At 38.6% G+C, this 26,056-nt stretch overlaps 1 protein-coding gene across 2 annotated transcripts; it reads left to right on the top strand.

Annotated features, from left to right (window-relative positions):
- The first annotated feature begins 4,947 nt into the window (after positions 1-4,947).
- SPIN3 (spindlin family member 3) lies at positions 4,948-9,484 on the top strand. Of its 2 annotated transcripts, none has more exons than XM_066249856.1 (2): positions 4,948-5,207; positions 5,551-9,484. In XM_066249856.1, exon 2 carries the CDS (start codon positions 5,553-5,555, stop codon positions 6,327-6,329), a length of 777 nt encoding a protein of 258 aa, XP_066105953.1. In that variant the 5' UTR covers positions 4,948-5,207; positions 5,551-5,552; the 3' UTR covers positions 6,330-9,484. The 2 variants fall into 2 exon arrangements, with proteins under 2 accessions (XP_066105953.1, XP_066105955.1); XM_066249858.1 differs by having other exon boundaries at positions 4,948-5,211.
- Positions 9,485-26,056: the final 16,572 nt, after the last annotated feature.

Raw genomic sequence — 26,056 nt, 5'->3', positions numbered from 1 at the left:
CCCAGAAATGGCTCCGAAAAGATTTTTATACAGTGCTGAATTCAAGTTAAAAGTGATCTAGTTTGCAAAAGTGAATGGAAATCATGCTGCTGAATTTAAGTTTGGTCCTCCTCCAACTGAGAAATCAATCTGAGACTGGCTATGGGAAGAAGAAACCCTACTGAAAATTTCATAGCAGAAGAAGGCTATGAAAGGCAAGTCAGAAAAATGGCCTGATTTAGAGAGGAAATTGAAGATATGAATTAAAGAGCAAAGGACAATAGTAATTCCTGTGTCCACAAAGATGGTTCAGCATGAGGCAAGAAGAATTGCTGATGAAAAGAAGTTACTGATTTCAAAGGAGGATATAATTGGTGCTTCAGGTTCATGAAACAGAATAGACTAGGCATGCGTATGTGCACCAAACTTGCCCAAAAGATGCCTGAAAGCTATCAGCAGAAGGTCCTTGAATTTCATCATTTTGTCATTCAATGTCGGAAGACACATCAGTTTGAGTTGGGACAGATTGCAAATATGGATGAAGTCCCCCTTCAATTTGATGTCCCAAATAACAGAACTGTTGATAAGAAGGGGGTGAAAACTATAACTGTGAAGCCAAGTATACATGAAAAGACCCATTATACAGTTGTTCTAGCTTGTTTTGCCAGTGGAACCAAGCTGTCCTATGCTGATTTTCAAATGCAAAACAATGCCAAAAGAAGATAATCTTCGAAGAATGATTGTCCACATTCATGACAAGGGTTGCATGAATCAGGAAGGAATGAGGATCTGGTTTGAGAAAGTTTGGAGGAGGAGACCAAGTGGGCTTTTATGCAAAACTGCCCTATTGGTACTTGATCAGTTCAGGGCACACATAACAAAAAACACAAAGAAGATTGCTGCAGAGCAAAAAATAAAATTTGCCATCATTCTTGGAGGCTTGACATCCCAGCTCCAACCACTTGATATCAGCAATGACAACCCTTCAAAGCTGCAATGAGAAATGAATGGAACCAATGAATGAAGTCTTCTGGGGACAGTTTGACACCAGTAGGAAGAGTGAAGAAACCAACTCTAAGAGAAGTTTGTACCTGGGTGAAAAGATCCTGAGATAATATTAAGATTGAGATGGTTGTTAAGTCATTTAAGGAGTGTGGCATTTCAAATGCTATAGATGGAACTGAGGGAGAGGTAATATATGAAGACAGTGATTCATTGTCAGACACAGATGAGGCCAAACTAATGGATGGAGTTTTGACAGTGATGAGGAGTTGTATGAATTTTATGATGAATAAAACTTGATTTCAATAACTTTATGTAATACAATTTTTTCAAATTTCAGGCCCCCAAATTATACATTGGGAAATATGATATATGGTGGTAAAAATGATTTGACTTTGGGTGATGGGCACACTACACAATCAACAGTTCAAATGCTATAGAAATGTATAACTAAATCTTAGGTATTTTTATTGGTCAATGTCACCCCATTAAATTTTTAAGATTTGACTTTGGGTGATGGGTATACAACATAATCAAGTGTCAAAATGATCTGGAGATGTTTTCCCTAAATCTGTGTGCTCTAGTTGACCAATGTCACCCTGTTAAAATTGTCTAAATAGAACTATTAAAAAATTTTTAAATGTGATATAAATGTGTAACAATATATTATTCATACTTAAGGAATTCTAATATATGCCCTAACATGGAATAAAATTTAAAACATTATGCGAAGTTAAAAGGCAGGAAAGGACAAATATTTTATGATCCCACCCATGAAATGGGATCATAATCAAGAATAGGCAAATCCATAGTAACAGAAAGGATGAAAGAGTTTACCAGTGGCTGAGGGAAAGAACAATGGGGAATTGTCTTTTACAGATACTTATTTTATCTTTGGGATACTGAAAAAAATTATGAAAATAAGTAGTGGTAATAATACAAAGAATGTGAATGTACTAATGCCAATGAGTTATACCCATAAAATTGGTTAAACTGGTAAATGTTATGTTATGTCTATTTTACCCCAATTAAAAATTTAAGAAAATCAGTGAATGTAGTACATCCAGTAGCTTGAAGGAAAGGAAAAACACCTGCAAGATACACATACATACATGCACATACACAGGACACAGGTAAGTATGTAGATGTAATAAATAAGTTATTTAGCTTGATTGTGATGACCTTTTCATTATACATATCTTGACAAATATAGCTATATATTGATATATGTTGACATATACATATATCAAGTTGCACACCCTTAATATGTACAAATTTTGTATGTCAACTGTATCTCAATAATGTTGTTTAAAGCACACATGATCATCTCAATTGATAAAAAAAAGGCATTTGATGATAAAAAAGCAGTTAACAAACTAGGAATATATGAGAACTTTCTAAATATGGTAAAAGACACATATGAAAAGTGCAGTTAATTTCATATTTAACTGTGAAAGTTTTAATCCACCCCAACAATTAAGAGGACAACAATGATATTACCTCTCTCTCACCATTTCTATTCAACATTGTATCAGTAGTTCTAGCCAGTTAGATTAGTCATGAAAAATGAATAAAAGGTATTCAAATTAAAAAATACATATATCTAAAATAATTTCTATTAGCCAGTGCCATGCTCTTACATATTAGAAAAAGAATCTTAAAAAATCCATGAGCAACTATTAGAACTGTTAAAGAATCCAGCCAAGTTTCAAGATACAATATCTATACCAAAAATCACTGTATTTCTACACACTGGCACTGCATGATCCCCTTCTCAATAAAAAAGTAATTAATAAAACAATTCCATTTATAATAACATCAAAATGAATAAAATAATTTAAAAATGTATTTAACCCAACCTACATAACATTGCTGAAAGAATTTAAAGGAGACCTATATAAACTGAAAAATATCTCATGTTCATGGAACAACTTATGCTTGTACATTGGAAAACTCAATATTGCTGAAATGACAACACTTCCCAAATTGATCTATAAATTCAGCACACCTTTATAAAAATTTAAATGGCCTTTTTTCTCTGAAAAGGGAAAATCAATCTTAAAATTCATATGAAGTTGAAAGGAACCATGATCAGCGAAAACAATACTGAAAAACAACATTTTTGAAGGACTTTTGCTTCCTGAATTCAGAACTTAATACACAACTACAAAAAAAAGCGTGGTACTAGAAGAATTATATATGTATATAATACATACATACAAGTGGGATAGAATTCAAAGTCCAGAAATAAACCCATATAGCTATGGTCAGTTGATTTTTGAGACACATAAATGGGCTAAAAATTGTGTCTTCAACAAAGTTTCTGAGACAACTGGATATCCATGCACAAATCCCCTTCATCACACCAAGCATAATAATTATTAAAAATAGATTAAAGACATAAATATAAAAGCTAAAATCACTTAAAAATATATAGGAATGTCCCTGGCCAGGTGGCTAATCTAGTTGCAACCTTGTCTCAACATGCTGAGGTTGTGCATTCAATCTCTGGTCAAGGCACATACAAGAATCAACCAGTGATGAAAAAGTAAAACAACAAATCACTGTTTCTCTCACTCTATGTGTCTTTATCTCTAGAAAGTCAAGAAAAAAATACACAGGAGTAGATATTTATGACCTTGGATTTGGCAATGTTGTCTTAGCAAGGACATCAGAAGCACAAGAAATAAAACAAATACATAATTGGATTTCATCAAAATATAAAACTTTCATGCATCAAGAACACTGTCAAGAAAGTAAAAAGACAATCTAAAAGGGAGAAAATATTTTCAAATCATGTATCCAATAAGGACCTCACATCCAGAATTTATAAAGAACACAACACAACATCAAAAGACAGACAATACAATTTAAAAATGAAGAAAGAACTTCAGTAGACATTTTTCCAAAGAAGATATGCAAATGTCAAACATATGAAAAGATGCTTATCAGTACTAGTCATCAGGGAAATGAAAATTAAAGCTACAATGAGATACTATCTCACTCTCAGTAAGACGGCTCTAATGAGAAAAAATGGTCTAATCACTTCTAAAATAAGTCATTTTCCATAGATTTATAATCTCACAATGTTGAAGTACTAAATTTCTATTATAATTATAGTAATTGTTTTGATTATAGATTTGTGTTTAGATTATTTTGTTCAAGAGGACACAGAAATAATTCGTGTGAGTCATTTATAAGCTTTTGTTTAAAAATGTAAACATCTGAAGATTCATGAAAATAATTAAATTATAAAAATATCCTTCCGCTGCATTTAATGAAGCTACTACAAAAAAATGTTTCAGACAATACTTAATAAATGGAGCAAATGTCTATTCTATATGGTAAAGGGCACAACATGAAAATACATATGCAGAATTATTCCAGCTTTGTACAAGATTATTAAAAAGGCAATGGAAAGTGTTAATATTTTGCTGAGGTGTGGGGAACGGGAAGTGAGCTTACACTTGATTATTTTCTTAATGTCATTGAGAGAGAGAAAGAGAAACGGGAAAAATAATATCCTCAATGGATAAAGTCCAGAAATGACCAATCAGTAAAAATAACCTAGAGACTGGGTCAAGACAGCACACTGAGCACTAGTGCATTTCTATCCTACCACAAATCACTTTAAATGACGAAAGGCGGGTGTCTGTATATAAAGAATAACTGCAGAAAAGCACGGGATAAAGGAAAGGGCGAATTCCTAGAAGATGGAAAGCAGATGGAGCAGAAGCTCCGTGGTGGGTGAGATGGGTAGGTTGAGGAGCCCGGGGCTCTGAACTGGGAGAAAGATTGTGGACTAGGCTGGGCTTGATTTTGGAAAGGGGCGGGCCCGGGAGCCAAGAAGTGCTTCCAAGCCCAGGATGGAAGAGAGAGTGAGAGTTGCGTGAAGGGGGCGAAAGTCGTTTGACAGGAAGGGGAGGCCTCTCTCCTGGCAGGAAGCTGCGCTACGGAAAGAGGGAGGAGACTGCTGCAGCATTAGCGGCTGGTGGGATCCCGATGTGGCACTGGGGCCTCTGCTGCAGACTGGGAGGCAGAGGGCCCGCGAGCACAGTATTGGAGACGCAGTCGCCATCCTCTTCGGCTTCCAGGCCCCAGTCCCAGACACGCTGCTCGTCTTCGGATCCTCCCCAACCAGCTTTTGCAAGCTCCCCTCTTGGCATCTGCTGATCCTCTTTCTCCCTCAGGCTCAAGCGAAGGCAGCAGAGAAGTACCGGATTTGGGCAAGTGAGGCCGGCGATCCCCGTATGCGGGGAGCCTGTGCCACCTGGCATGGATAGTGATGGAAGCCGGGCGGGAGAAATAGGGGGTACCCCCAATTTATTTGACCCCAACCTAAACTCCCTTGCTCTAGCGTAGTTTGAATGAACTGGGGAAGAAGGTTACTGCAGGCACGAGCCAGGATGCCTTGATTTTCAGCTTTCCTGTTTAGTTTTCGGGAAAAAACTTAGGCGTGGGTGCACAGAGTGCACTAATTAGGAGAGAAAGCTCACCGTGTCATGCATTGAATTTATTTTTTCTTAATTTTCTTTCTTGGTCTTCCTTGCTACTGTGTGCTCCTCTCAGGCATGAAGACCCCATTCGGAAAGGCGGCTTCAGGGCAGCGGTCCAGAACAGGCTCAAGGCATGCCAGTGTGCCCGTTACCGTGATGAAAAGAAAGGCTGCACACAAGAAGCATAGGAGCAGACACCCCTCTCAACCTCGGAGGAACATCGTGGGCTGCAGAATTCGGCACGGATGGAAAGACGGAGATGAACCTCTAACACAGTGGAAGGGAACCGTTCTGGATCAGGTACCTGTAAATCCCTCTTTGTATCTTATCAAATACGATGGATTTGACTGTGTTTATGGATTGGAACTGCACAGAGATGAAAGAGTGTCATCACTTGAAGTCTTTCCTAATAGAGTTGCATCATCTAGAATCAGTGATACACACTTAACAGAAATTATGATTGGCAAAGCAGTGGAACATATTTTTGAGACAGAGGAAGGTACCAAAAATGAATGGAAGGGGATGGTCTTAGCTCAGGCACCTGTCATGAAAACATGGTTTTATATTACCTATGAGAAAGATCCTGTATTATATATGTACCAGCTCTTAGATGATTATAAAGACGGTGACCTACGCATCCTTCCTGATTCTAATGATTCTTCTCCTGCAGAGAGGGAGCCAGGAGAAGTCATAGACAGCCTAGTAGGCAAACAGGTGGAATATGCCAAAGACGATGGCTCCAAGAGAACTGGCATGGTCATTCATCAGGTAGAAGCAAAACCCTCTGTGTACTTCATCAAGTTTGATGATGATTTCCATATCTATGTCTATGATTTGGTAAAAACATCTTAGGTTTCATCTTGAAATTTGCCAGATATATGAGACTATTTGTAAAATCTGTGCACACAGAAAGTCTTGATTGCTTTCTAATTTGTAAGAACCCTTTCTGCACGCGTTTGCCTGGCCAAGAATAAAAAAAAGGAACTTCCACTCTTTCAGACATTTTTCGAAGAAAACTTTTGCCCTTCTCTCCAACCTTTTTACAGGTTCCTTCCCACAGGAGAATGATTGATTTATCTAATTAGTGAGAAGCCTAAAGTCTGACATTCATTGGCCCATACTTTTATCTTGAGCGGTGTTAATAGGTTAAATGTAGCTGAACACCTGTTACCTCATTCTTTTGGGCTCTTGGACTCTGCACTCATTGAACAATGAAGCTTCCTGAGATATTTGGTATGACTGACTGGCCGGGTAAGTTTCTTTGCAACTTCAACTCTTTCCCCTAGGTGGCTTCAAGAGTGTAATTGGGGGCATAATGGGAATCTCATTTTTGTATCCTGTCCAAGATGCATTTTCAATTCTAACTGTACTGAAAGTACAACTAACATATTGTTCCCTTGCTGATTCTTGTACCTATTACTCAACTTGTTTCAAACTCAAGAGGGTAATAACTTTGCATTATAGTACATAAACTTATGCTGAGAAACTATGTGAAATTGATAACGGGGCAAGCATTTAGGAACCATACTCCAAGTGGAGAAATCAAAGTTGTTTATCAATGGCGTTAGAATCTCTGTTGTCTTCAATATCTCTGGGTAGGACCTGTAGACATTAAGTGGGTTTTAATAAACACAGGCTGTGCAGACAGACTTTAGCACAAGTAGGCTTTGCCAACTCAATGGAACATTAAGCCAGGCTCTAGCTAGAGTTGTCAGTCACAGTGTCAAGTTTGGGTTTAGCAAGGGTTGCCAGGTTTGTCCAGGACCTCAGAAATCTGGAATCAGGCTGAAATACAATTTTTCCCCTATACTAAGACTCTGAGAAATTTTAGATTAGGTTTTATATCTGATTCAAGTCCCAAAATGTGAGGTGTGAACAAGGCATTTACTAGAACTAAGAAAGGCTGAAAATAGTATTTGCTTCCTTTTAGAAACTGGTGGGCTAATCTATTATGTTTTAGAAGAACCATGAAATACATAGATTAGAATCAGTGCTAGATGATCAATAGTCTTAATGATGTTTTAAGTGCTTAGTGCTAGTACCGGTAGATAAAAATCTAATAGGTACTTAAAAGTGTTTTGTTTTTCAACCTTATTTTGTTAGCTGGTCCTAAGATACTCATAGGCACATAAGGATAAGCCCTTCTGCAGAGAAAAAATAAGCAATGAAATGGGTACTGTACCTTCCTTTGATGAAGGCATTGGTGAAAGTTAACCAAAGGCTAAGGAAAAAAATTGAAAAATAAATAAGGTTTTGGATAGAAACACCTGGCAAAAGCAAACACTTTCTCACTCAGTTCCATTAGCAGTAACAGAGAAGCCTTGGACTTCTGCAAATTTGGGGCTGGGACTTGTAGTAATACAGTCAAACACTTAGGAATTATGTTCCAAATTAGTTTAAGTTCACAGGTCATGGGTTCCAGATTGCTGGCACAGACAAACTAGTACCTGGATGGGGATTAAACCAAGAAAATATTCTCTTTTCTCCCATATTTTCTCTGTTCATTTTTCTTCCTTTGAGAACATGAAATCTCTGTTCAGATATTTGACTGACAACAGCAACATAGGTTTGTACTAGCCAATGTACTAAGTCCTGGAGACATAGATTTTCTTGGGATATCACTTCTAGTGGCCAGAGTTAGTGTGATTTCTAATTTTTTGGATGGACTCCTAAAAATATATAACTGCAGTTGTGGGGTTAGGTTAATTCAGCTCCCAAAGTCCTGAAAGAATTATACCTAACCAAGAAGAAGACAGCCCAGGCTACAGCTGCTGAAGGAACCCTATATTTGTCCAGACATCTTTGTGAGATCTGTATGGCTGACATGAGAAAAACAAGAAATTGGGAAAGGCAAAATTTTGGACTTTAATTCCTTTGGATTTTAAAGTAAAAAATTAATTAAGAGCTTTCTTTTCTCCCTTGGAGTTTAAAAGTTGGAGTTGGTTTTATATAATTCAAATTAGGGCATTTTCATTATATTATTGCTGTAATTTTAGAGTATTTTAATATGCTATCTTTGGGGCTCACTGTGTAATCTTTGTAAGCTATATCATATAATGTGTCTGGACATGAGTATAAATTAGTGAGTGAATTTTCAGCCTGTGGTAAAATGTAGCCTTTAAATTAATTTAATTACTGTTGCATTCTAACTTATTTCAGAGCCTTCTAGGGCCAAAACAGAACTGCTCACCAGTCTTCCACAAGTGGAAGCAGAACATTCCTAAAACATTGCTGGTCTCCCCATAAGGGAGAGCCAAGCCTTGTTGGTTAACCATATTCTTGAGTGTTGCCACTGTAGCTTAGAGAACAAAAATATCCATAGGTATGAGATCTATCTTATGTCTCTTTCCATGTTCCTGACTCAAGAAAAAAAATTAAGGACTTCACCTTAATTTTTGGAAGAAAACTACCCATCTCTCCTTGCCTTTCATTCATTCTTCCATATGGGAGAAGGAATAACTTGGTAAAATTGAAAAAAAAAAGGGTTGTTACAGATTAGCAGCCTGGGCCCCTCTTGGCTCTTTAGCTCATACCTCACAGCAAGGTATGAAAAAGAATATTGTCCTTCACTACATGGCTGGGTAATCATCTACTTTAGACTTGGGGTCAAAGTTCATTTCAGCTTCAGGTCCAAACCATGTTCTCCAGTCCAGATCTATCAGTAATAAAACTGATATTTATTTTTATTCTTAAAAAATATTAATATATAAATTGCTTTTTGAAGAAAAACACATGATTCTGATAAACATGAAACAGTACAAAGGGTATAGAGTAAAAAGTAGGTCTCCTTTCCTTGTTCCCACTCTTACCAGAGTCCCTCAGTCCCACTTTCCAAAGGTTACACTGTTACCAGTTACTATGTATCCTTCCAGAGTTAATCCATGTATGTACAAACATATTATGTATTTGTGTATATCAGTTTTTTATGCAAATGGTGGCATACTATATATACTGTTCTGAATTTTGCTTTTTCATTCAACAATATATTAAAGCTGATATTTAATCTCTCTTTGATTCTTGTGCATATTTTTTAGTTGATTTAGAATATGGAGGGAAAGGAATTGTGACTAATTCAACCCTTCAAACCTGAACCTGGTTTAATAAAAACTTACATGTCCCTGCAAACCCACCACTTCTTCCTTGCAAAATTTTTTCTGACTAGTAGAATGTGAATTGTATGTGAATGTGATTGATTTTGTAGAAGGAACTCCTTGACAGAGGCCAGTATATTTTTATTGAGATAAGTTAAAGGTAGAATAAAAAATAAGGTAAAGCTGTAAGAAAAGCTAAGGTAATATAAGCACTAACCCAAAAATAAAATGAACATCTTTTATTCCAACCTGCACTGCCATATACTGTCATATGCAAGTTTATGATCATTTTTTATTTGCCTTTTCTAACAGAAGCCTTAACTGCATATGCTATTTTAAACAGGTTTAAACAGTTACTAAGCATCATTGATTCATGTAACTAAAATAATCCAGAGGTTAGATGGGTTTCAAAGTTTTATCGAGGCACAAACTCAGTGATTATTTAGAATTTTCCCTACTCCATATTTCAATTTCATTCTCAGTTTGACTTTCTTCATGGTAGCAAAATTGAGCCAGCAGATCCAGGATACTGCAGTTCCAATCTAAATAAAGGTAAATAACCTTTTTCCTGTGATGAATTTTGAACTGGCTTAGGTCACATACCTGGATCAATCACTGAACTCTAATGGATGAAATGCACTAGATGGCTTAACCAGGGTATGTGTTCTATCCCTGAACTCTAGAATATGTCCCCCTAGAACCAAATGGATTCCTAATAAAATCAAGGGTTTGAGGAGTTAATGCCATGAACAAATCACAAATGGTCTAGTATTGTTTCTTTCTTTGGGTAGCGAGCATCCATGGACTATTTTCTTCCCATATAAGCAATTTAAAAAATGCCCATACCTACATGTAGTAAGTCTATGTCTTCAAAAGGGAAAAACTTAGTCTTATCTAGTTACTGTCTTTATCATTAAGTTTACCTTTTTTATTATTAAGTGAGAGGAGGGAAGGCAGACAGTCTCCCACATGTACCCCAACTGATTGGAATCCACCTGGCAAGCCCCCTACAGGGTGATGCTCTGCCTATCTGGGGCTGCTGTTCCATTGCTCGGAAACCGAGCTCTTCTTAGCACCTAAAGCTAAGGAGGCCATGGAACCATCTTCAGTGCCCAGAGCCAACTCTCTCCAATCAAGCCATTACTGCAGGAGGGGAAGAGAGAGGGAGAGGGGGGAGGGGGAAGGGGAAGGGGAGGGGGAAGGGGAGGAGGAGGGGGAAGGGGAAGGGGAAGGGGAGGGAGAGGGGAGGGGTGGAGAAGCAGATGGGCACTCTTCTGTGTGCCCTGACCAGGAATTGAACCCAGGACATCCACACACTAGGCCAATGCTCTACCACTGAGCCAACTGGCCAGGGCCAAGTTTATCTTATTATTAATTCTTACACAGTTATTACATTTGACATTGAGATCTCTAGTTGATATGCAGCCATCTTCATTCACATCCATCATTCTAGCAGTTTCATCACTTGCAGTTAAATTATAAACTACCCTTTTACCCCAATACAATTGTGGAGAAATAATCAGGAAAAAAACTACCATTTTTAAAAAGGGAAGAAGTAGAAAACAATATGGAGTAATTTTTGGTTCAAAAAATATTATAAACTGTTAGATAAGTAGAATGAGTCCTCTGGTCAGTCAGCTTCTTTTTGTCTCTTAAGAGGGTCTCCCTTGGAGACTTTTCTTTGTGAATACATTTTCTGCTAGATGGAAAGCTTTAACAGGCTACTTCATCTTATGTGTGTGTGTAAGTTGTTCTAGGCTTAAACAGGTTTTTTTTTTACTAAAATTATATTTTGTTTAATGTAGTTCTCAAACTTCAGCAAATATTAGAATCACTTGGGAACCTCATTAAACTACAGGTTGCTTGAGTCCACCAATGGAGATTCTAATTTCATAGGTCTAGGGTGGGGTCCAGAGATTTACACATCTAACAGATTTTCACAGGAGACTGTTGCTGGTCCTGGAGCCTCACAATTGAGAATCACTAACTTGTAGATGGCAATTGTGTGAGGACAGGATTATTATTTCCTTATAATAAATTTACCTGGAGTAGTTGCTGAAATATCTGAGAGCCTCAACTTAGATTTTATGCACCAAAATATCTCAGCAGACAAGCTGGAAACCTAAAAGAGCTCTGCCAGACATCCCAGGGATTCTTATCTTTATCAATACTGATTGAGAAACACTGGTCAGGTGACGTCATGGAAATGGTGCCGTGAGAAGCGCGTCCGACAGCTCTCCCCTAAATCACAACAAATTTATCAACCAGAAACAGAAAAATTTATCCTCGGAGCATTCCGGAGTTCCACACAAACTGAAAGCAAAAGGACTGTTATCACTTGAATCTGAGAGACGAGGGTGTGGAGGAAGCTACCACAGCAACGCTCATTCAAGCCGCGAGGGAGTGCGCCTGCGGTGAGTCAGCCCATATACTTGGGAACCGCGAGCCGACGCAAGCCGCCACCGCGAGCCGCCACGAGCCCCCGCGAGCCGCCCCCGCGAGTGGCCGCCGAGAACCGCCACCGCGAGCGGCCGTCACGAGCCGCCGCCATGAGCCGCCGCGAGCAGCCGCGCGCGTGCCCGGTCCGGTTGAGCACCGCTGACATTCCCAGCGGCCCGCACACTGCGAGTGGGGGTCGCTGGCCACCGGTGCCCGGAGCACCCCATTCGTGCGCGTGCCTTGGGCATTCCACGCGCCCAGGGTGCCCTGCTGGCCCGCTCACCCAGGGGGCTCCATTATCCTGCGCCTGGTGCGGTCCAGCCGCCAGCGGCGGGGCGAGCGGGAGAGGCTTCGGAGATTCTCTCCGTGGGCGGGGCACCTCACCCAGCCATTCAAGCTAACAATCAAGCGTTGGGGGAGGGGCGCGCGCAGGCAGCCTAAAATACCTTCGGAAGCACAGCTGCGACCCAATCACTGAAATTAGCTTAACCCATAAAATCTGCGCACCCTCGGTTCTAATTGATAAGATCTCTCTCAGTTCAGCGCCAAGACAAGAGGCGTGATATTTTTTAGTGCCTCTCGCTAAAGGGGCAGGGGCAACTTCTGATTGATAGAGCCTCCATATTCAGGGATAAACGCTAACAAGAAGGACTTGGCAGATAATAAGGTCTATACTACACTAGTCGTAAGCAGAGATTAGTGCCTCTTCTTCCCTGCAAAAACAGGCTACAAAGTGTGGAAAGCCTGGGTTGAGAGGTCCAACTAAATGATAGGCGCTGAACAGTCACCTTGACAACAATTGACTCCCACCCCCGCCTGATTACACTGGAGGCCCTGACTGTCAGAGCCTTTCCCAAAGCCTTGCACTGAGTGGGGATAGAGTGGGGATTTCCCAGCTCTTTGAGCCTCTTACTCCCCAGGCAGAAGCAGTTGCAGCCTTATAGCTGGATCACCAGGCTGCTAATTCAGAAAGGGGGGACTAGGAGAGAGAATCCAGGAAAGCAAACTCTCTCATCGTTGGACCCTGCAAACGCCAACAAGCCTTTACTTCCAGCAAGACTAAAGCCAATTATATGACATTGCCATAGAATCCCATGAACTGCAAATCCCTACCTAAGAGTGACACAGGGGCAGAGCCTGGGGTACAGAGTCACCAACTAGGAAGAGGGAGAGAAAAGAAAAAGGAAGAAGTTAACCTCTCAAAATCAAGAAAAACCCACAGACTTTACAACTTGATCCACTAATTTTTTTGTTGTTGTTGTTGTTGTTTGTTTCTTCTATCTTTTTGCCTTTATTTCCTCCACCTCGGTCCTTCTATTCTCTGCCCATCTTATGCTTCCCCTTTCTTGAACTACACTACCCATGAGTGTTGCATTTTATTTTTCTTCTTCATCCTCACCCTCCTTTAAGGTTATACTCCAAAACACTTAACTCTCACTCTCTCCTCTTTTGTTTTTTTTTGTCTTGCTTTATTTTGTTTTTTTCTCCTCCTATTTTATTTCTTCCTTCGTTTTTCTCTTTTTCTTATTTTTTCCTTTCTATTCGTTTTTTCTTTTCTCATTTTACTTTCCTCCCATATAATCCTCAATCACGAACAAATTAGTTAATTTGGGACTCAAGGCTTTTTTTTGGCTTTATTTCTCTTTTTTGCTTTTGTTTTTATTTTATTTTTCTCTTGTTTGTTTATTTTTGTGGCATTTTGGGTCCTCCCAACCCAAGGTCTCCATTGTATTTAGTCTTCGCTCCACTTAATACAACAGATTTTTACTTATTATTTTTATTTTTTCTTCTTTATTATTCTTTTTTGGTCCTTTTTTCTGATTCCCTCTTATCCCTCTCATTATATCTCTTAGTTGACCATCACTTACAAGCAAATAATCTTATGCTTGTCTAAGATTTTCTTCTTTTTTTTTTTTTTGCATTTAGTAGGTCCCTACTCCCTTTTTTTTGCCCCTTGAACTCTTCACCCCAAATCAGGCCCTCCATTATAGGCACGATATTTCCCTGAGGAGGGGAGAGGAGGGAAAGAGAAGAGAGAAAAAAAGGGGGAAATAATAAATTATTACTGTTTTTTTTGTGGGGTGTTTTACCCTTTTTTTTTTTCTTTTTACTCTTTCTTAATTCTAATTAGTGCTATCAATAAGACCACCCTCAGATGCCGATAAGAAAGAGGAAATCGAATATTATGGATACAAAAGAAAGAGAGGTAACACAAATAGATGTGGAAAAATCTATGGAGAAAAGACTTAACATATTGGAAGCCTTGGAGCTAAATGACAGAGAATTTAAACTAGAAATCTTAAAAATACTCAGAGATATACAAGAAAACACAGAAAGGCAATATAGGGAGATCAGAAAACAACTCAATGAACACAAAGAATATATTACCAAGGAAATTGAAACTATAAAAACAAATCAAACAGAAATGAAAAACTCAATTCACGAGCTGAAAAACGAGGTAACAAGCTTAGCTAACAGAACAGCCCAGATTGAAGATAGGATTAGTGAAATAGAAGACAAACAACTTGAGGCACAACAGAGAGAAGAAGAAAGAGACTCAAAAATAATAAAAAACGAGAAAGCCCTACAGGAATTATCTGACTCCATCAGAAAGAATAACATAAGAATAATAGGTATATCAGAGGGAGAAGAGAAAGAAAATGGAATGGAGAATATACTCAAACAAATAATAGACGAGAACTTCCCAAGCCTGTGGAAGGAACTAAAGCCTCAAATTCAAGAAGCAAACAGAACACCAAGTTTTCTTAACCCCAACAAACCCACTCCAAGGCACATCATAATAAAGATGACACAAACCAATGACAAAGAAAAAATTCTCAAGGCAGCCAGGGAAAAGAAGAGTACAACATATAAAGGAAGGCCTATTAGATTATCATCAGATTTCTCAGCAGAAACTCTACAAGCTAGAAGAGAGTGGACCCCAATATTTAAAGCCCTGAAAGAGAGGAACTTTCAGCCACGAATACTATACCCATCAAAACTATCCTTCAAGTATGAAGGAGATATAAAAACATTCACAAATACAGAAAAGATGAGAGAATTTATCAACAGAAAGCCCCCACTCCAGGAAATACTAAAGGGGGTTTTCCAACCAGATTCAAAGAACAAAAGAAAACAACACCACAAGTAACAGCTCCACCAAGAACACAATAAAACCAAACTTAAACTGTGACAACAAAGGAAAAAAAGGGGGGAGAGGATGGAGATTAACAGTAGCAAAGGATGATGAAGTGCAGAAATACTTATAAGATAGGGTACTACAATGAATATGGTAGGTACCCTTTTCATTACTTAATGGTAACCACCCTTAAAAAAACCACCACAAAAACACTTGACTTAAAAAAGGTAGCAACAGAGGAAAGAAGTATGGAACACAAACAAACAAAAACAAATGATAGAAAAACAAAAGAGAAGAATCAAACTAGATACAAAACTAACAGAAAGCAATTTATAAAATGGCAGTAGGGAACCCACAAGTGTCAATAATTACACTAAATGTAAATGGATTAAACTTACCAATAAAAAGACACAGAGTAGCAGAATGGATTAAAAAAGAAAATCCAACTATATGCTGCCTACAAGAAACACATCTAAGCAACAAGGATAAAAACAAATTCAAAGTGAAAGGCTGGAAAACAATACTCCAAGCAAACAACACCCAAAAAAAAGCAGGCGTAGCAATACTCATATCTAATAATGCTGACTACAAGACAGAAAAAGTACTCAGAGACAAAAATGGTCATTTCATAATGATTAAGGGGAAGTTGAATCAAGAAGACATAACAATCCTTAATATATATGCACCAAACCAAGGAGCACCAAAATATATAAGACAGCTACTTATTGACCTTAAAACAAAAACTAACAAAAATACAATCATACTTGGAGACCTCAATACACCGCTGACGGCTCTAGATCGGTCATCCAAACAGAGAATCAATAAAGATATAGTGGCCTTAAACGAAATACTAGAACACCTGGATATGATAGACATCTACAGGACACTTCATCCCAAAGCGACAGAGTATACATTTTTCTCTAGTGTACATGGAACATTCTCAAGAATTGACCATATGTTGGGCCACAAAGACAATATCAGCAAATTTAGAAAAATTGAAATTGTACCAAGCATATTTTCTGATCATAAAGCCTTGAAACTAGAATTCAACTGCAAAAAAGAGGGGGAAAAACCCACAAAAATGTGGAAACTAAACAACATACTTCTAAAAAATGAATGGGTCAAAGAAGAAATAAGCGCAGAAATCAAAAGATATATACAGACAAATGAAAATGAAAATACAACATATCAGAATCTCTGGGATGCAGCAAAAGCAGTAATAAGAGGAAAGTTCATATCACTTCAGGCCTATATGAACAAACAAGAGAGAGCCGAAATAAACCACTTAACTTCACACCTTAAGGAACTAGAAAAAGAAGAACAAAGACAACCCAAAAGCAGCCGAAGAAAGGAGATAATAAAAATCAGAGCAGAAATAAATGAAATAGAGAACAGAAAAACTATAGAAAAAATCAATAAAACAAGGAGCTGGTTCTTTGAAAAGATCAACAAAATTGACAAACCCTTGGCAAGACTCACCAAGGAAAAAAGACACAGGACTCAAATAAATAAAATCCAAAATGAAAGAGGAGAGATCACCACAGACATCATAGAAATACAAAGAATTATTGTAGAATACTATGAAAAATTATATGCCACCAAATACAACAATCTAGAAGAAATGGATAAATTCCTAGAACAATACAACCTTCCTAGACTGAGTCATGAAGAAGCAGAAAGCCTAAACAGACCAATCAGCAGGGAGGAAATAGAAAAAACTATTAAAAATCTCCCCAAAAATAAAAGTCCAGGCCCAGACGGTTATACTAGTGAATTCTATCAAACATTCAAAGAAGACTTGGTTCCTATTCTACTCAAAGTCTTCCAAAAAATTGAAGAAGAAGCAATACTTCCAAACACATTTTATGAGGCCAACATAACCCTCATACCAAAACCTGGCAAGGATGGCACAAAGAAAGAAAACTACAGACCAATATCTCTAATGAATACAGATGCTAAAATACTAAACAAAATACTGGCAAACCGAATACAACAACATATTAAAAAAATAATACATCATGATCAAGTGGGATTCATCCCAGAATCTCAAGGATGGTTCAACATACGTAAAACGGTTAACGTAATACACCATATCAACAAAACAAAGAACAAAAACCACATGATCTTATCAATAGATGCAGAAAAGGCTTTTGATAAAATACAACACAATTTTATGTTTAAGACTCTCAACAAAATGGGTATAGAAGGAAAATATCTCAACATGATAAAGGCCATAGATGATAAACCATCAGCCAACATCCTATTAAACGGCATAAAACTGAGGACTTTCTACCTTAAATCAGGAACAAGACAGGGTTGTCCACTCTCTCCACTCTTATTCAACGTGGTGCTAGAAGTTCTGGCCAGAGCAATCAGACAAGACAAAGAAATAAAAGGCATCCAGATCGGAAAAGAAGAAGTAAAGCTATCACTTTTTGCTGATGATATGATCCTATACATCGAAAACCCGAAGGACTCCACAAAAAGATTATTAGAAACAATAAACCAATACAGTAAGGTCGCAGGATACAAAATTAACATACAAAAGTCCATAGCCTTTCTATATGCCAACAATGAAATATTAGAAAACGAACTCAAAAAAATAATCCCCTTCACGATTGCAACAAAAAAAATAAAATACCTAGGAATAAACATAACAAAGAACGTAAAGGACCTATATAATGAAAATTACAAAGCATTGTTAAGGGAAATCGAAAAAGATACAATGAGATGGAAAAATATTCCTTGTTCTTGGATAGGAAGAATAAATATAATCAAAATGGCCATATTACCCAAAGCAATATACAAATTTAATGCAATTCCCATCAAAATCCCTATGAGATTTTTTAAAGAAATGGAACAAAAAATCATCAGATTTATATGGAACTATAAAAAACCCCGAATAGCCAAAACAATCCTAAGGAAAAAGAATGAAGCTGGGGGCATTACAATACCTGACTTTAAACTATATTATAGTGCCACGATAATCAAAACAGCATGGTATTGGCAAAAAAATAGACACTCAGACCAATGGAACAGAATAGAAAGCCCAGAAATAAAACCACATATATATGGTCAAATAATCTTTGATAAAGGGGCCAACAACACACAATGGAGAGTAGAAAGCCTCTTCAACAAATGGTGTTGGGAAAACTGGAAAGCCACATGCAAAAGAATGAAACTCGACTACAGCCTGTCCCCGTGTACTAAAATTAATTCAAAATGGATCAAAGACCTAAATATAAGACCTGAAACAATAAAGTACATAGAAGAAGACATAGGTACTAAAATCATGGACCTGGGTTTTAAAGAACATTTTATGAACTTGACTCCAATGGCAAGAGAAGTGAAGGCAAAGATAAATGAATGGGACTACATCAGAATTAAAAGTTTTTGCTCAGCAAGAGAAACTGATATCAAAATAAACAGACAGCCAACTATATGGGAACTGATATTTTCAAACGACAGCTCAGATAAGGGCCTAATATCCAAAATTTACAAAGAACTCATAAAACTCAACAACAAACAAACAATCCAATAAAAAAATGGGAAGAGGACATGAACAGACACTTCTCCCAGGAAGAGATACAAATGGCCAACAGATATATGAAAAGATGCTCAGCTTCATTAGTTATTAGAGAAATGCAAATCAAAACTACAATGAGATACCACCTCACTCCTGTTAGATTAGCTATTATCAACAAGACGGGTAATAGCAAATGTTGGAGAGGCTGTGGAGAAAAAGGAACCCTCATTCACTGTTGGTGGGACTGTAAAGTAGTACAACCATTATGGAGGAAAGTATGGTGGTTCCTCAAAAAACTGCAAATAGAACTACCTTATGACCCAGCAATCCCTCTACTGGGTATATACCCCAAAACCTCAGAAACATTGATACGTGAAGACACATGTAGCCCCATGTTCATTGCAGCACTGTTCACAGTGGCCAAGACATGGAAACAACCAAAAAGCCCTTCAGTAGAAGACTGGATAAAGAAGATGTGGCACATATACACTATGGAATACTACTCAGCCATAAGAAATGATGACATCAGATCATTTACAGCAAAATGGTGGGATCTTGATAACATTATAAGGAGTGAAATAAGCAAATCAGAAAAAAACAAGAACTACATGATTCCATACATTGGTGGAACATAAAAATGAGACTAAGAGACATGGACAAGAGTGTGGTGGTTACCAAGGGTGGGGGTGAGGGAGGACATGGGAGGGAGGGAGGGAGAGAGTTAGGGGGAGGGGGAGGGGCACAGAGAACTAGATAGAGGGTGACGGAGGACAATCTGACTTTGGGCGAGGGGTTTGCAACATAATTTGATGACAAAATAACCTAGACATGTTTTCTTTGAATATATGTACCCTGATTTATTAATGTCATCCCATTACCATTAATAAAAATTTATTAAAAAAAAAAAAAAAGAGAAACACTGGTGTAGGAAATTAATGGCAATATGGATTAATCTTGGGAGTACTATAGAAGTGAAAAAAGATAAGTGGGAAAGGACAAAAAATATATGTTTTCACACATGTGAAATAAGAAGCATAAAAACCCCCAACTTTATTTAGTGGGAGTTGGAGAGGCAGAAAGACAGACTCCCACAATCACCCTGACCTGGATCTATCCAGCAAGCCCTCTATGGCGTGATACTCTGCCCATCTGGGGCGTTGCTCTATTGCTTGGCACCTGAGGTACAGCATTGGAGCCATCCTCAATACCTGGGGCCAACTTGCTTGAACCACTCAAGCCATGGCTGTGGGGGTTCTAAGGAAAGATATATAGGGAAAGAAAGAGAAAGGGAGAAGAGGGAGGCATGAAGAAACAGATAGTAGCTTCTCCTGTGTGCCTTGACTGGAAATTGAACCTGGAACTTCCACATGCCAGGCCGACACTCTTGCTGAGACAACCGGCCAGACCCAAAAAGCAAAAAAAAAAAAAAAAAATTAACAAAACTAACAAAGCAAAGAAAAACAAATCCATAACTACAGACACCATAATGTTGGTTACCAGAGAGGAAGGGGTGGGGGAGGGTGAATTGGGTAAAAACAAAAAATGAAATACATGTTAATAAAGGAAACTAGATTTTTGTTGGTGAGCATGTAATAGATCAGTGTTTTTCAACCAGTGTGCCACGGCACACTAGTGTGCCATGAGACATGGTCAGGTGTGCCATGGGAAAATTAAACATGGGTCCCCAAACTATGGCCTGCATGCCGGATACAGCCTGCGGAGGCTATTTATCCGGCCCTCGAAGGCTATTTATCTGGCCCACCACCAGCCGCCTCCATCCGAACATAAACATTCCCCTCACAATCCCTCCAGCTATCAGCAACAGGAAAAGTGGAGGCACAGGGACCGCTCACTGACCAATCACTTTCTAGGATTCATCTCGACCACTAGTGATGAACCAATAGTAGGCCGCCTCTCATCCACACCCAGGAAGGTACCTGCTTGGGCCGCGCACTTGTCATTGTGTGGCCACTGTGAGTAGTTGAAGCTGCTACTCCTCCCCATGGTCCTGATTTCTAATCCTGGTCAGGACTGGAGGTAAATGTTGGCACTGGAGGTAAATGAAGCCTCAGCCTCAGCTGGTTATGTCTATCCTGATGGTGTATATAGATATTTGACCTTTTTCTTTTTAAAGAGGCCCCCACAGAGGGTGATATACAATGCATCACAATGTTATCTAACTTTAAAGCTAAAGTTTGCTGATCTTCCTTTGGACAGTTTTTGGTTATCTGTTGCCAAGGAGTTCCCCATTCTGGCCAACAAAGCTATTTTGACATTGCTCCCGTTTTCAACCACATATCTATGTGAGCTGAGCTTCTCAAGCTTGACTACGATAAAAACTAAAAACAGAGAGAGACTGAAAACTGTTGAGGAAGAGCTTCGTGTGTGTCTTTCTACCATTCCTGCCAGGATATCCCTTTTGTGTTCATCGAAACAGGCCCAGGTTTCACACTAAGTGAGTATAAATACATTTAGAAACTATATTATTAACTATATGTATAATATGTACTGTGTTAGACTCTAACAGTTAGAGTGTCATTTTGTGTCATTTTGGTAGGTGGTGTGCCCCAGGATTTTGTAAATGTAAAAAATGTGCCATGGCTCAGAAAAGGTTGAAAATCACTGCAATAGATTATGCAGATATCAAATTAATATGTTGTACACCTGAAAATTATATAATGTTATTAAACAATTTTACCTCTAAATTTAATTAAAAATAAATGGTAAAGAAAATATTACTGAAGTTTACACAAGGAGACATTGAATACAAGCACTATGTTTGGCAAAATAATGGTCCTCTAATATATCTATGTCCTAATTCCCAAACCCTGTAATTATGGTATCTTAGATGACAAAAGGGACTTTACAGATGTGATTAGCTATCTTGAGATAGGAAGATTTTATGAGATTATTCAGATGATCCCACTGTATCACAAATCAGTAAGGTCAGTCAGAAATTGAGATTTCATGATGGAAGTAGAGTCAGAGAGCAGCATGTGCTAATGAAACAAAAGTGAGAGAGTTGAAGATATTACACTGCTGGCCTTGAATATAGAGAAAAGGGCTTTGAGCCCAGAAATTCAAGTGGCTTCTAAAAGCTAGAAAAGGCAAGAAAAGAAAATCTTTCCTAGAGCCATCAGAAGGAATTCAACCCTCTTGTTTCTGTTGAGACTTCTGACTTCTAGAACTGTTGGAGAATGCATTTGAGGACTTTTTTTATTTGTTTGTTTTTTGTTTTTGTTTTTTTAAAGTTCTGTTAAAGTAAGACAGGGAGGAGATGACGTCAGAGTAATGGCGGAGTAGGAAGCGATACCAATAAATCTCCCCCAAAACTCAACAAGATCTTCAACCAGAAACAGAAAAACCTATACTTGGAGCCTCCAGATGCTTCACAATACACCCGAAGGTATGGTCGAGTGAAAAATTAGCTAAATATATAACCAAATCCTGAAGGAAATAGGGAGTAAGAAATGCTCTGCCTTCCTCACTAACCTAAACAGGGCGGCTTTCTCTGGTAACTGTGAATATAGAAACTGAGGCGGGCAAAGGGGGTGAATACATCCAGGCCGCGCACAAAAGGCTGAACCAGGCTGTGGCACGGAGATCCTAGCGGAGGAAAAACTGTTCCTGTGGCAAGCCAGGCAATACAAGCTAACACTTGCGCCAAACCCAAACAAAGAAAGACAAGCAGGGCAGCCATTTTACCCGTTCTCCTGGTTGGTGCGCAGTTAGTGGGCGAGAGATCTCTTCCTAAGCCCCAGAAGTGGGTGTCCGTGTTGCCCCACAGAGAGGCAGGGTCAGAGGCCTTTCTGTGGGCCGAAAGCAGAATCTCTGGTCAGCCCCAGCGCCCTGGGAAAGCCGTGCACAGGAGAGAGCGAGAACTAATTCCAACGGTGGAAATTTTCCGTGCTGGTGAGGGTTTCACTCAGGGAAACGCAGCCGGCCTCATATCCTGGTGTGCGCGCGCAGATAGGTAGTGAGCGATTCCTCCGAGTGCCTCGGCAGGGCGTGCCCATGTTATCGCACAGAGGGGAAGAGTCAGGGGCCTTTGTGTGGGCAAAAGCGGAATCTCGGGCCGCCCCAGCGCCTTGCAAAAGCCGCGCACGGGGACGGAGCGAGAGCGAATTCCAGCGCTGCAAATTTCCATGCGGTTGGGGGTTTCACTCAGAGCGTGAGACTACTGGCCAGATATCCTGGTCTGCGCGCGCAGATAGTGAATGAGAGTTTCCTCCAAGCACCCCGGAAGTGGGTGCCCGCCTGTGTTACCGGACAGAGTGGCAGAGCCAGAGGTCTTTGAGTGGGCGGAAAGCCCGCCTGATTATGCTAGCAGCTCTGACTGACTGAGCCTTACCCAGAGCCCTGTGCTGAGTGGAAATAGAGTGGGGAGTTGCCAGCTCTTTGAACCTCTTACTATCCAGGCAGAGGCAGCAAGAACCCCATAGCTGGATTATCAGGCTACTAATTGAGGAAGGAAAGACTAGGAGAAAGGCTCCAGGAACACGAACTCTCTCACTGTCGGAGCCTATGAAAGCTAATGCACCTTGACTCCCAATGAGACTAAAGCACAATACATGACATTGCCATAGAGACTTATCAACTGCAAACCTCTACCTGAGCGTGCCAAAGGGGCAGAACCTGGGGTACAGAGTCACCGACCAGGAAGAGGGAGAGAAAAGAAAAAACAAGAAGATAACCTCTCAAAATCAAGAATAATCTGCAGACTTTATAACCTATCCCATTTTATTATATTTGTTCGTTTGTTTCTCTTATCTTCATTCTTGATACTTTTTTTCCTCCTCCAATTTGGCTGATTAACTCTCTGCCGGTCTTACTCTCTCCTCTCCTTGAACTACACTACCCATAAGTGTTACATCTCCCATTATCTTTTTTCTCCTCTTCCTTTCTCTCTATGAGGGTTGCACTCCAAAACCCTTAACTCTCTCTCTCTCCTTTCTTTTTTCTTCTTTTACTGGTTCCCTCTTTTTTTCTCTCTCTCTCTTTCTTTTCTCCCTCTATATTAGTTTCTTCCTTTCTCCTTTACATCTCCTCTCATTCAAACCTCAATAACAAACAAATTATCTTATCTGGGACTCAAACTTATGTTTGTGGCATTTTGGGGGTTTTTTACTTCACCTTTTTAACTCACTAGCAGTGCTCCCATCCCTGGCTCTCCATATTATCTAGTTCTTGTTCCACTAAATACAATAGTAATTTTTTAATTTGTCCCCCCATTTTTCCGTTTTCCTCTTATTCCTCTCATCATAACTCTTAGACAACACCAACACCTAAAAGCAAATCATTTTATTCTTGACCCAAATTTTTTCCTTATTTGCTTTCTGTGGGTCCATACCGCCCCCCCCCCCATTTTTTTTCCTTTTTTTTTCTTTTTTTTTTCTTTTTGCCCCTTTATTACTTTTCCCCAATTCAGGACCTCCATCACAGGCATTGTTTGTTATAATTCACAGTTCACCACAAGATTTTCTCAAGAAAAAGGGGAAAGGAGAGGAAAAAAGGAGGGGGGGAATAATTTCCTTTTTTAAAAAATTATTATTTTATTTTTCTTTATTTCATTATTAATTTTTTTTAAAAAAACAACTCTTTTTGATTTTTAATTTTTTTAACTTTTTATTCTTTATTAAATCTCATTAATACTATCAACAAAACCACCCTCAGATGCCATTAAGGAAGAGAAAATCGAATATCATGGATACAAAAGAAAGAGAGGTAACACAGCTAGATGAGGAAAAATCTATGGAGAAAAAATTTAATATATTGGAAACCTTGGAGCTAAATGACAGAGAATTCAAGATAGAAATCCTAAAAATCCTCCAAGATATACAAGAAAACACAGAAAGGCAATTTAGGGAGCTCAGAAAACAACTCAATGAACACAAAGAATATATGTCCAAAGAAATTGAAACTATAAAAACAAATCAAACAGAGATGAAAAACTCAATTCACGAGCTGAAAAACGAAGTAACAAGCTTAGCTAATAGAACAGGTCAGATAGAAGAGAGGATTAGTGAAATGGAAGACAAGCAACTTGAGGCACAACAGAGAGAAGAAGAAAGAGACTCAAAAATTAAAAAAAAATGAGATAGCCCTACAAGAATTATCTGACTCCATCAAAAAGAATAACATAAGAATAATAGGTATATCAGAGGGAGAAGAGAGAGAAAATGGAATGGAGAACATACTCAAACAAATAATAGATGAGAACTTCCCAAGCCTGTGGAAAGAACTAAAGCCTCAAATTCAAGAAGCAAACAGAACACCGAGTTTTCTTAACCCCAACAAACCTACTCCAAGGCATATCATAATGAAATTGACACAAACCAACAGCAAAGAAAAAATTCTCAAGGCAGCCAGGGAAAAGAAGAATACAACATATAAAGGAAGGCCCATTAGATTATCATCAGATTTCTCAGCAGAAACTCTACAAGCTAGAAGAGAGTGGACCCCAATATTTGAAGTCCTGAAAGAGAGAAACTTTCAGCCACGAATACTATACCCATCAAAGCTATCCTTCAAATATGAAGGAGAAATAAAAACATTCACAGATATTGAAAAGATGAGGGAATTTATCATCAGAAAACCCCCACTCCAGGAATTACTAAAGGGGGTTCTCCAATCAGATACAAAGAACAAAAAAAAACAGAGCCACAAGTAAAAGCTCCAAGAAGAACACAATAAAACCAAATTTAAACTGTGACAACAACAAAAAGAAAGAGGGGGAGAAGATGGAGATTAACAGTAGCAAAGGACGATGGAGTGCAAAAGTACTCACAAAATAGTTTGCTACAATGAACAGGGTAGGGACCCTTTTCATTACTCAAAGGTAACCACGATTGAAAAAACCACCACAGAAGCACATGAGATAAAAAAGATAGCAACAGAGGAAAGATGTATGGAATACAACCAAATAAAAACAAAAGATAGAAAAACGAAAGAGAAGGATCAAACAAGACACAAAACTAACAGAAAGCAAGATATAAAATGGCAATAGGGAACTCACAAGTATCAATAATTACACTAAATGTAAACGGATTAAACTCACCAATAAAAAGGCACAGAGTAGCAGAATGGATTAAAAAAGAAAATCCAACTATATGCTGCCTACAGGAAACTCATCTAAGTAACAAGGATAAAAACAAATTCAAAGTGAAAGGCTGGAAAACAATACTCCAAGCAAATAACATCCAAAAAAAAGCAGGTGTAGCAATACTCATATCAGATAATGCTGACTACAAGACAGGAAAAGTACTCAGAGATAAAAATGGCCATTTCATAATGGCTAAGGGGACACTGAATCAAGAAGACATAACAATTCTTAATATATATGCACCAAACCAAGGAGCACCAAAATATATAAGACAGCTACTTA

This window comes from Saccopteryx bilineata, chromosome X, assembly GCF_036850765.1.
Source record: "Saccopteryx bilineata isolate mSacBil1 chromosome X, mSacBil1_pri_phased_curated, whole genome shotgun sequence".
NCBI classification, from domain to species: domain Eukaryota; kingdom Metazoa; phylum Chordata; class Mammalia; order Chiroptera; family Emballonuridae; genus Saccopteryx; species Saccopteryx bilineata.
The sequence above is the reverse complement of the archived record's forward strand: the minus strand, read 5'-3'. Positions and strand labels throughout refer to the sequence as shown.

Coding starts and splice junctions, on each gene's coding strand:
- SPIN3 (XM_066249856.1), top strand. CDS start 5,553: ATGAAGACCCCATTCGGAAAGGCGGCTTCAGGGCAGCGGTCCAGAACA.